At 43.1% G+C, this 11,615-nt stretch overlaps 1 protein-coding gene across 1 annotated transcript; it reads right to left on the bottom strand.

Annotated features, from left to right (window-relative positions):
* Positions 1 to 1,423: 1,423 nt before the first annotated feature.
* On the bottom strand, positions 1,424 to 10,694 carry LOC139405434 (receptor-interacting serine/threonine-protein kinase 3-like). The gene is made up of 9 exons (XM_071147761.1): positions 10,570 to 10,694; positions 9,458 to 9,621; positions 5,039 to 5,369; positions 4,646 to 4,794; positions 3,639 to 3,700; positions 3,292 to 3,447; positions 2,999 to 3,081; positions 2,698 to 2,845; positions 1,424 to 2,562 (listed from the first exon to the last, which is right to left on the bottom strand). The coding sequence occupies exons 1-9, from the start codon at positions 10,573 to 10,575 to the stop codon at positions 1,604 to 1,606; spliced, it is 2,058 nt and encodes a 685-aa protein (XP_071003862.1). The 5' UTR covers positions 10,576 to 10,694; the 3' UTR covers positions 1,424 to 1,603.
* Positions 10,695 to 11,615: the final 921 nt, after the last annotated feature.

The following is an 11,615-nucleotide window of genomic DNA, read 5'->3' as shown; positions in this document are numbered from 1 at the left end:
AGAGAACAGGCTGTAGAGCAGACCCACTCTAACCTGATCCTTCAGATCGTCACAGGAGAGTCATGACATTCCCTATCTACGAGAGAGAACAGGCTGTAGAGCAGACCTACTCTAACCTGATCCTTCAGATCGTCACAGGAGAGTCATGACATTCCCCCTCTACGAGAGAGAACAGGCTGTAGAGCAGACCCACTCTAACCTGATCCTTCAGATCGTCACAGGAGAGTCATGACATTCCCCCTCTACGAGAGAGAACAGGCTGTAGAGCAGACCCACTCTAACCTGATCCTTCAGATCGTCACAGGAGAGTCATGACACAGTCATAGAAACAGACAGCATATTTTCCAGAATCTTTCCTTATTATAAACTGGGAGATTGGAGCCGTGAATACTGATTGGCTGACAGCCATGGTATAGCAGACCGTAGTATGTATATACAGTATATATTATTTTATTTTTTTAACTGGGAAGTCAGTTAAGAACAAATTCTTTTTTACAATGACAGCCTAGGAACAGTGGGTTAACTGCCTTGTTCAGGGGCAGAACAACAGATCATTACCTTGTCAGCTCGGGGATTCAATCTAGCAACCTTTCGGTTAATGGCCCAACGCTCTAACCACTAGGCTACCTACTGGTTAATGGCCCAACACTCTAACCACTAGGCTACCTGCTGGTTAATGGCCCAACACTCTAACCACTAGGCTACCTGCTGGTTAATGGCCCAACGCTCTAACCACTAGGCTACCTGCTGGTTAATGGCCCAACGCTCTAACCACTAGGCTACCTGCTGGTTAATGGCCCAACGCTCTAACCACTAGGCTACCTGCTGGTTAATGGCCCAACGCTCTAACCACTAGGCTACCTGTTGGTTAATGGCCCAACGCTCTAACCACTAGGCTACCTGCTGGTTACTGGCCCAACGCTCTAACCACTAGGCTACCTGTTGGTTAATGGCCCAACGCTCTAACCACTAGGCTACCTGTTGGTTAATGGCCCAACACGCTAACCACTAGGCTACCTGCTGGTTAATGGCCCAACGCTCTAACCACTAGGCTACCTGCTGGTTACTGGCCCAACGCTCTAACCACTAGGCTACCTGTTGGTTAATGGCCCAACGCTCTAACCACTAGGCTACCTGCTGGTTACTGGCCCAACGCTCTAACCACTAGGCTACCACACCCCCTTGTGTGTTATTGCTTAAATAACATTGGTGGACAGTGGACACTAATGACCAGAAGAAAAACAACTGAGTTTAGGTGGGAGATGGTGCTGGTGGCTGAAGCTCAAAGGAGGGTTAGGGGGAAGGTTTATCATTAGCTGAGCCATATACAGTCATAGAAACAGACAGCATATTTTTTTTTTAATCCAGAGTCAATGACCTTCCTACAGATAGTAAAGTCTACAATCAACGACCCAGTTAGTAAGTAATAATCAGCATGTTTTTGTATTTATTGAAGAACAGGGATTTAATGTGAAAGGAAAGTTGAAGATTGGTATGATTATGTCATGTAATGATGTTAAATGTCTGGTTAATGTTTGTATAAAGATGAAAGTACACACAGTTCCATTCAGTGGGTTAGGACATGGTGCTGGCCACAACAAGGTTAAAGGTTTAAAAGCCGTTCGAACCAATTTCTCCTGCTCCTCTTCCTCCTCTTCTTTTCCATCTTCCCCCTCTCATTTTCCATCTTCCCCCTCTCCTCTTCAATCTTCCTCCTCTCCTCTTCCATCTTCCTCCTCTCCTCCTGTCTCTCCTCTTCCATCTTCCTCGTCTCCTCTTCCGCCTTCCTCCTCTCCTCCTGTCTCTCCTCTTCTATCTTCCTCAACTCCTCCTCTCTCTTTATTTCCTCCTCTCTCCTCACCTCCTCTTCCCGCTTCCTGATCGCCTCCTCTTGTTTCTTCATTTCTTCCTCTTTTTTCTTCCTCTCCTCCTCCTCTTCGATCTTCCTCTGGACCTTCTGGTACACCTCGTTGGTGTAGTGTTGTCCTCCGTTCCTCTTCACCATCTCCTCTATCTTCTTCAGCAGCTCTGGGACTTGGTCAGGGTTGGCGCTACTGTCACTGTCATTGATGACAGAGTGATATCCACCTCCACATTTGCTGATGAGATCCTGGAGGTTAACACTTTCTCCTACAAACTGCTCAACAGATTTTTTTCTCAGCTGGTCTCCTCCAGTGAACAGCACCATGGTGTACTTTGAGGCTTCTTCTCCAAAGTTGTCCTGGATCCACTTCACAGTGTTCCTCTCCTCCTCTGTGAACCTCCCCAGTCTGATCACCAGCAGGAACACGTGGGGTCCTGGGACTGACATGTAGAAGCACCGTTCTAGTTCACCTTTCATTTCCTCTACAGTCACTGACGTGTCAAAGTGTCCCGGCGTGTCAATCACATCCATCTTCCTCCCATCCACCTCCCCACTCTGTTTCTCACACTGAGCAGTCACAGACTCAGGGGAGGAGTCTTCTTTAAACCCCTCCCCACCCAGGATGGTGTTTCCTGTTGCGCTCTTCCCTGCTCCAGTCTTCCCCACCAGAACTATCCTCAGATGAGCTAGACCAGTTTCTGTGAATTAAAAAAAAGAAGAATATAGAGGCACCATTATATGCTGAATTAAAGAATTATCAAGTCAATTATTAAAATAATGTCATTTACAGTACATAGTAATGTTGATGATTATAACAACAAACATGTACTTACTCTGTCTCTCTCTCTCCTCCTCCTCCTCCTGTCTCCTCATCCTCTCATCCTCCTGTCTATCTCTCTCCTCTTCCTCCAGTCTCCTCATCCTCTCCTCCTCCTGTCTTCTCATCCTCTCCTCCTCCTGTCTTCTCATCCTCTCCTCCTCCTGAGAGAGAGAGAGAGAGAGAGAGAGAGAGAGAGAGAGAGAGAGAGAGAGAGAAGGTGGAGCTAAAATGAGGAGTTGTTCAGCTACGTTGCTATAAGTGAACGTTACACATATAGAACGAGAGGCTTTGAATCAGAGTGTCTTGTACAGTACCAGTTTGAGGAGCACTTGATGGACAACGTCGTTTATTGATTGCTTGTGCCTCTCATATGTTCTCTCTGTCACAGTGAGGCAATCTGAATAATAGGCAGAACGAGTTAACAACCAAATAGTCTCTTGTGACAGACTGCTGACATAAATGTCCAATCAGTATTTGGTCCTGGGTTCCAATACGAACAACCGAGCAACATATCAAGGTAAAAAAAAAGGTTCATTATCATGATTAATGACACCTGTTACTCATCAAGTGACAGTCCAAAGTATAAACAACCTTCCTGTAGTCTCACCCAGGAAATGGGGTCTATTAGAAGGCTGTTGGTCCCAGCAATTCACCATGAGGTCCACCATCTCCCCCAGCCCACCAGCCTGGTCCCTGTCCACTGCCTCCAGAGGAGGCCTGTCGCCCAATGGGACCCGGAACCTCACCATACTGGACTGGAGATCTACAGGAGAGTGAAGTAAGAGAACAAGAAAGTGTCAATAATAGTGAGTAGTGACGGGTGAGATGGAGGAGAGACGGAGAGGAAGACGTGCGTGTTAATGTGTGTGTTAATGTGTGTGTGTTAATGTGTGTGTGTTAATGTGTGTGTGTTAATGTGTGTGTGCTTAACAGTGACACTGAATTACCACTTACGAGGGTTATCTGCATAATAGGGCACTTTTCCAGTGAAGATGGACCACAGCAGTATGCCGTAACTGAGACAGAGGACATAGAGAGAGTTATCGAATGTCCGCGGTGCATTCTGAGTGCTGTCTCTCTGTGTTGTACCTGTAGATGTCAGTGAATGCTGTCTCTCTGTGTTGTACCTGTAGATGTCAGTGAGTGCTGTCTCTCTGTGTTGTACCTGTAGATGTCAGTGAGTGCTGTCTCTCTGTGTTGTACCTGTAGATGTCAGTGACTGCTGTCTCTCTGTGTTGTACCTGTAGATGTCAGTGACTGCTGTCTCTCTGTGTTGTACCTGTAGATGTCAGTGAGTGCTGTCTCTCTGTGTTGTACCTGTAGATGTCAGTGAGTGCTGTCTCTCTGTGTTGTACCTGTAGATGTCAGTGAGTGCTGTCTCTCTGTTGTACCTGTAGATGTCAGTGAGTGCTGTCTCTCTGTGTTGTACCTGTAGATGTCAGTGAGTGCTGTCTCTCTGTGTTGTACCTGTAGATGTCAGTGAGTGCTGTCTCTCTGTGTTGTACCTGTAGATGTCAGTGAGTGCTGTCTCTCTGTGTTGTACCTGTAGATGTCAGTGAGTGCTGTCTCTCTGTGTTGTACCTGTAGATGTCAGTGAGTGCTGTCTCTCTGTGTTGAACCTGTAGATGTCAGTGAGTGCTGTCTCTCTGTGTTGTACATGTAGATGTCAGTGAGTGCTGTCTCTCTGTGTTGTACCTGTAGATGTCAGTGAGTGCTGTCTCTCTGTGTTGTACCTGTAGATGTCAGTGAGTGCTGTCTCTCTGTGTTGTACCTGTAGATGTCAGTGAGTGCTGTCTCTCTGTGTTGAACCTGTAGATGTCAGTGAGTGCTGTCTCTCTGTGTTGTACCTGTAGATGTCAGTGAGTGCTGTCTCTCTGTGTTGTACCTGTAGATGTCAGTGAGTGCTGTCTCTCTGTGTTGTACCTGTAGATGTCAGTGAGTGCTGTCTCTCTGTGTTGTACCTGTAGATATCAGTGGCTCGAGTTGGTTCATACGATGATTCAAAAGCCTCAGGGGGCATGTAGCTTAGAGTGCCTCCTTCCTTCCCGGGCTCTTCTCTGGACATCTCCAAAACACTATGGGAGACTTCAGCAAGGCCAAAATCTGTAAGCTAGAGAGAGAGAGACAGCGAGACAGAGAGAAAGAGAGTGGGCGTGTGAGAGAGAGAGAGACAGAGAGACAGAGAGAAAGAGAGTGAGCGTGTGAGAGAGAGAAAGAGAGAGAGATGGGCTTAACATAGACTAAACAGAAATAGTAATGTTCAGTAAACATGTATACTGCCTGTGGGTAGTGATGACTGCATATAGTTCAGACGTATCTCACCACTAGTAGAGACTCAGGATCTTGGGACTTGCCTTTGCATTAAGGTTGTCATCCAGCAGCACGTTATTGGGCTTCAGGTCGCGATGCAGAAGTGGCTGAGGAAGGTTGTGAAGGAAGTTAATTCCCAGAGCGATCTGGTGGGCCAGGCGGAAGGCCAGGGGCCAGGGTGGGGGGCCAGAGAGGCTGGCCTGGAGGGTGGCCAGGGAGCCTATGTTCAATAACTCCATCACAATACCCAGCTGGGTGGAGAGGCCTCTACCTGGAGAGGGAGGGCACCCCTGGTACACCCCCAGAATCCTCACCACATGGGGGCTCCCTCCCTTCTGCATATTCTTTACCTCCTTAAGCAGGGAAGTGCTAGAGCTGGAATGAGGTGTGTGTGTGTGTGTGTGGGGGGGGGGGGGGGGGGGGGGGGGGATAAAGACAGGGATTATAGTCCATGAGCCAAGCCAACAAGTTATTTATCACATACTGCACACCCTTTAGAGTCACAGCTATCCATCAGACTCATTTTGGGGAAAGGTTCAGGTCAACATAACTTTAGGTTAAATATTAGAATTACCTGTATAAATTGCTTTAAAAAAGAAACATACATTTTAACTTTGTTTGACGAGTGGTACTGAAAGGTCATGAAATGACCTTTCTAATGATGTATAACATAACCCACTTTGAAAGGACCAGCTACAACTATTGTTTAAAAATCAGCCATATTGTGCCATTGACATTAGACTGTTGGAAGTTTAGCCATAGAATTCCACGAAGAAGGGAAGCTATGTTTTTGGATTGTACACTTTGTTGATAGAGGCACCACATGTCACACACACAGCTAGAACATGGTTTTAAAAAAGATTTGTAGATACAGGGCCATCACAGGATGGACACAGTAACCCGACAGAAATATGGCCGCCAAACAACTCAATGGGGTCTTATTGGATTCATTTTGCTTGACCATACCTGTATGAAATAGAACTGTAGTACGCCCAATAATGTCTTAAAATGTCCATAGTGACCCAGATACATTATGATGTCACATTATGAAGTCACATTATGACGTCACATTATGATGTCACATTAATGACGTCACATTATGATGTCACATTATGATGTCACATTATGATGTCAGATTATGATGTCACATTATGATGTCACATTATTCACAGCATCGTGGTAACAAGGTGTCTTAAAAGCTGTACGACACGATGCCTTCTGAATATTTCACCGTCAAACGTTTTAAAATGGATATGTACACGTGAATAGTCGCGGATGTGAGCTCATTCAACTGACAGACAATGTGATCCTGTCAACGGTTTTCAGAAAAGTTTCAAGAAAAGAGCAGAAGCTCTGAATGATCCGCTCAGACTCCAGTTCTACTGCCCTACAGGTTGTGGAAAATGTGCTGCTTTAATATTGCACCTGTCGGGTTCCTCAAGAAGAAAGCCTGCACTTCTATGTAAAAACACAACAACAACTAAAACACTTTAGTAAAAGCTACGGTAATGTCCGCAAAATTAAAATAAAATTAATACTACAGTATACTACAAAGAGCAAAAACACCACGTTAATTACTATGGTAAATACTACAGTATACTACAAAGAGCAAAAACACAACGTTAATTACTATGGTAAATACTACAGTATACTACAAAGAGCAAAAACACCACGTTAATTACTATGGTAAATACTACAGTATACTACAAAGAGCAAAAACACCACGTTAATTACTATGGTAAATACTACATTTTCTTTCACTACAGTGTTTATACTCTTTAAAAAAAGGTGCTATCTAGAACCCTAAAATGGTGCTCTGCCAACTGAGCTACACGGGACCAGTTTACCCCAGTATTTCACTGAGCTACATGGGACCAGTTTACCCCAGTATTTCACTGAGTAACACAGGATCAGTTTACCCCAGTATTTCACTGAGCTACACGGGACCAGTTTACCCCAGTATTTCACTGAGCTACACAGACCAGTTTACCCCAGTATTTCACTGAGTTACACAGGATCAGTTTACCCAAGTATTTCACTGAGCTACACGGGACCAGTTTACCCCAGTATTTCACTGAGCTACACAGACCAGTTTACCCCAGTATTTCACTGAGTTACACAGGATCAGTTTACCCCAGTATTTCACTGAGTTACACAGGACCAGTTTACCCCAGTATTTCACTGAGTTACACAGGACCAGTTTACCCCAGTATTTCACCGAGCTACACAGACCAGTTTACCCCAGTATTTCACTGAGCTACACAGGACCAGTTTACCCCAGTATTTCACTGAGCTACACAGGATCAGTTTACCCAAGTATTTCACTGAGCTACACGGGACCAGTTTACCCCAGTATTTCACTGAGCTACACAGACCAGTTTACCCCAGTATTTCACTGAGTTACACAGGATCAGTTTACCCCAGTATTTCACTGAGTTACACAGGACCAGTTTACCCCAGTATTTCACTGAGTTACACAGGACCAGTTTACCCCAGTATTTCACCGAGCTACACAGACCAGTTTACCCCAGTATTTCACTGAGCTACACAGGACCAGTTTACCCCAGTATTTCACTGAGCTACACAGGATCAGTTTACCCAAGTATTTCACTGAGCTACACGGGACCAGTTTACCCCAGTATTTCACTGAGCTACACAGACCAGTTTACCCCAGTATTTCACTGAGTTACACAGGATCAGTTTACCCCAGTATTTCACTGAGTTACACAGGACCAGTTTACCCCAGTATTTCACTGAGTTACACAGGACCAGTTTACCCCAGTATTTCACCGAGCTACACAGACCAGTTTACCCCAGTATTTCACTGAGCTACACAGACCAGTTTACCCCAGTATTTCACTGAGTTACACAGGATCAGTTTACCCCAGTATTTCACTGAGCTATGATGAGGGTTTTCTTGTTAAAGCAATTTATACAGGTAATTCTGATGTGTACCCTAGAGGTCAAAGGTAACATTTATTTTGACCTGAACATTCCGAAAATGTGTCTGACGGATAGCTGTGAATGTTAGCTTTCCAACGAAGAGGGAATACGTGATCAGTAACTTCTGATGGATAGCTGTGAATGTTAGCTTTCCAACGAAGAGGGAATATGTGATCAGTAACTTCTGATGGATAGCTGTGAATGTTAGCTTTCCAACGAAGAGGGTATACGTGATCAGTAACTTCTTGTATGCTGGCATGGTTTGTCATAGGGTAAAATCCCGATGGGAAAAATAGATGGGATGGATGAATAAAAGAGTGATAACACAGAGAAAAGCTCCCATTGCTAAACTGCTGTCACACATTTTCAAACTTGAGGGAATTAGACCTTCAACAAAAATCTCAGAGACATCGTCACCCCAAGTGAGCAGGTCCGAACCCCCTGGCTCATGAACTAGAGCAGGGGTGTCAAACTCATTCCATGGAGGGCCTAGTGTCTGCAGGTTTTAGTTTTTGTCCTTTCAATTAAGACCTAGACCACCAGGTGTGGGGAGTGCTATACTAATTAGTGACCTTAATTCATAAATCATGTACAAGGGAGGAGTGAAAACCTGCAGACACTCGGCCCTCTGTGGAATGAGTTTGACACATGGACTAGAACCTTAACGAAACCTTTACTTCCCCTAGTGGTACCTTGACATAAATACATTTGACCTAAGAGCAACAACAACAACAAAAATATTTAACAAAGACTGTAGGGGCAGCACTTTAAACCAGAAATAAATTACAGATTGCACCTTTAATCAAAATGGTTGACATCATTAAAACATAAACACTACTGTTCAACAGTTTGGGGTCACTTAGAAATGTCCTTGTTTTTAAAAGAAAAGCTTATTTTTTTGTCAGTTAAAATAACATCAAATTGATCAGAAATACTGTGCAGACATTGTTAATGTTGTAAATGCCTAATCGAACCCACAAATGCTGATGCTCCAGATACTCAGCTAGTCTAAAGAAGGCCAGTTTTATTTCTTCTTTAATCAGAACAACCGTTTTCAGCTGTGTTAACATAATTGCAAAAGTTTTCTAATTATCAATTAGCCTTTTAAAATGATAAAGTGATAAACTTGGATTAGCTAACACAACGTGCCATTGGAACACAGGAGTGATGGTTGCTGATAATGGGCCTCTGTACACCTATGAAGATATTCCATTAAAAAATCAGCTGTTTCCAGCTACAATAGTAATTTACAACATTAACAATGTCTACACTGTATTTCTGATCAATTTTATGTTATTTTAATGGACAAAAAAATGTGCTGTTCTTTCAAAAACAAGGACATCTCTAAGTGACCCCAAACATTTGAACGGTAGTATATAAATATATATTTTTTTTTTAAATGTAATGCAGTTCAATTAGTTTTTTTTCATATTGGCCAGGGCCCTTATTTGGAGATTGTGACTGGAGCAAACAGAATGAACACATTGTCTTATGCACGGCTGTGGGATGGTCATATTTACCCATCATCATAATGCAGCAACTTGATGGCCACATCAAACCTCCACTTTATATGCCTGGCCTTGTGGATCTGTCCGAATCCCCCTCCACCAATCACTTCCCAGTCCTGCAGGCTGTCATTACCGATCAAGTCCAGAGGCGGGCTGCTGGGCAGCGGCAACGCCATCTTTCATTAAAAAAATTATTACAAAACACTGATGTTAAATACCTCAACTCAGACTTATCAAAATAGCATGAAGACATTTACAGTCAAGATATGAAGTTGACACAAAAAGTACATAACAGACTATCGCAACTCAGTTATTTGGCCAAATTAGTTTATATATATATATATCATATCATATTGGGTGGGGGGGTTCTGAATTAATGTAAATTTAGAAAATGCAAAAAGAAAGTTGTTACACCGGCAAACTGTGGAAAGAGAGACATTATACAGCTGGTGGGAGTTGTAGTTCATGTTTGTAGTTCTAAATAAACAGATGTAACTTTTCGGCTTCGCGCTTCTTCTAGGCAGTCAAATACAGGGTTTCGAAACCCAGAGGTGCAAGACGAGACTTCCAGGAAAGATTGCGATACACACCAAACAGACCAGCCCGGGGTTTCAGAAGTCAATTAGAGAAGTGAAAGATTCTTCCGAAGTTGTTAACTTTCTCGAAATCTAAAGGCACAAGCTAGATTGGAGCCAATGTCTTAAATAGTTGAACATGGTATTACTCCAACCTCTGAAAGTAAAAACTGATACGTTTTCATTTTCGAAAAAACTTTATATTGTAGTTCTGCCTTTGATTTGACGGTCCGCACATGCGCAGTTCGCGTTAGAATAGATGACGTCATCAGTTTGAATAGCTTCATACTGTACGGTCTTTGTCAAATACTTTGAAAACCGTCAAATAAAAGTAAATTCACCCGGAAACACTTACACGTTTTAATATTTATCTTAGTATGATCGCGTTGTCATGTCTTTGACAATGCAAACTTTTAGACACATTTTTTTGCGTACAAAATAAAAATACGGAAGTTACATTTCAGGATCTGACCGTTTCTTCGACGTAAATAATGTAAATGTTATTCAATAGAACATTTTATTAGCGATCATTATGAAACAACCACGTACCTGCATTTGGTGTGATTTGTTTAAACTGTTGGTCAATCGTGTGCAAATCGATGTAGGCTTATTGGTTCAGTTTAGCGAAGTATGAATTACTGATAGTTTATTGAAAAAGAGTCTGGCTGCTCTGTCTGGGAGTAGTGGGGATTTCCACTCTTATGCCATTAGCTACCACGTCATTTCTGGTGAAATATAATTCTTGCAGGATTTACTGATTCTGTTACACATAAAGGCAACAACAATAACAACATTTGTAGTGACCTGATATTAGCCTTTTGGTGTTGGGTGGACAGTCCCTGGGTTCGTGCCCCAGTTGGGGCTCACTATTTTTGTGTACATAAATTATTCTTTGATCGTGTATATTTGGTTGATCTAGACATGCACAGTGCTTAATTTGAGCCGGATCCGGTACATCTACATGAGAAAGAAAATCACTGTTTGTAATGTAAAAATTATAATAAAAGCAACCAGAGTTCATTTGAGTTATGCCCTCAATACCTACTTCTGCTGCCTCCCTAAAAAAAAAAACGTAATTGTAAAACATAGATTTTCAGTCCGCGCCTGATATTCTTATAATTCATTCGTGTTGGGCCGGGCCGGTTTTATGGTTTGCGCAATATTATAGACTATGTTTTTGAGACCAACGCGTAGCCGTTGCTGCGGTGAGAGAGAGATCTATGATCTCGCTCCCTCTCTCTGCTCTAATTGACACGCAACTCTCATCTCTTAAACGGTTGCACTTCATCATTTATACACTTATAGAATCATACCGCGGGAAGGTGCTGGAGGAGCAGCACCCCTGATTAATTGAAATGCATTTGCCGAAGTTATAAAATTACTGCTGTCTGTTCAGAAAGAAATGCAATTATACTGAATACAACACCAGGAGTAGGTCTATTATTTAGCCACAGAGGAGCAATAGCTTCTTTAAGCAATAGACTAGCTGTGGATTGTGTTTGTGTAGCCCAATCATAAGGCATATAGACCTAACCCAGGAACGCACGGCAAATCTGTCAGTGAACAGCATGCAGCTAGATCAAACCGTTCCCAAT

The sequence above is a fragment of the Oncorhynchus clarkii genome, unplaced genomic scaffold (assembly GCF_045791955.1).
Source record: "Oncorhynchus clarkii lewisi isolate Uvic-CL-2024 unplaced genomic scaffold, UVic_Ocla_1.0 unplaced_contig_2377_pilon_pilon, whole genome shotgun sequence".
NCBI lineage: Eukaryota > Metazoa > Chordata > Actinopteri > Salmoniformes > Salmonidae > Oncorhynchus > Oncorhynchus clarkii.
This window is presented reverse-complemented; position numbering and strand designations above follow the sequence as displayed.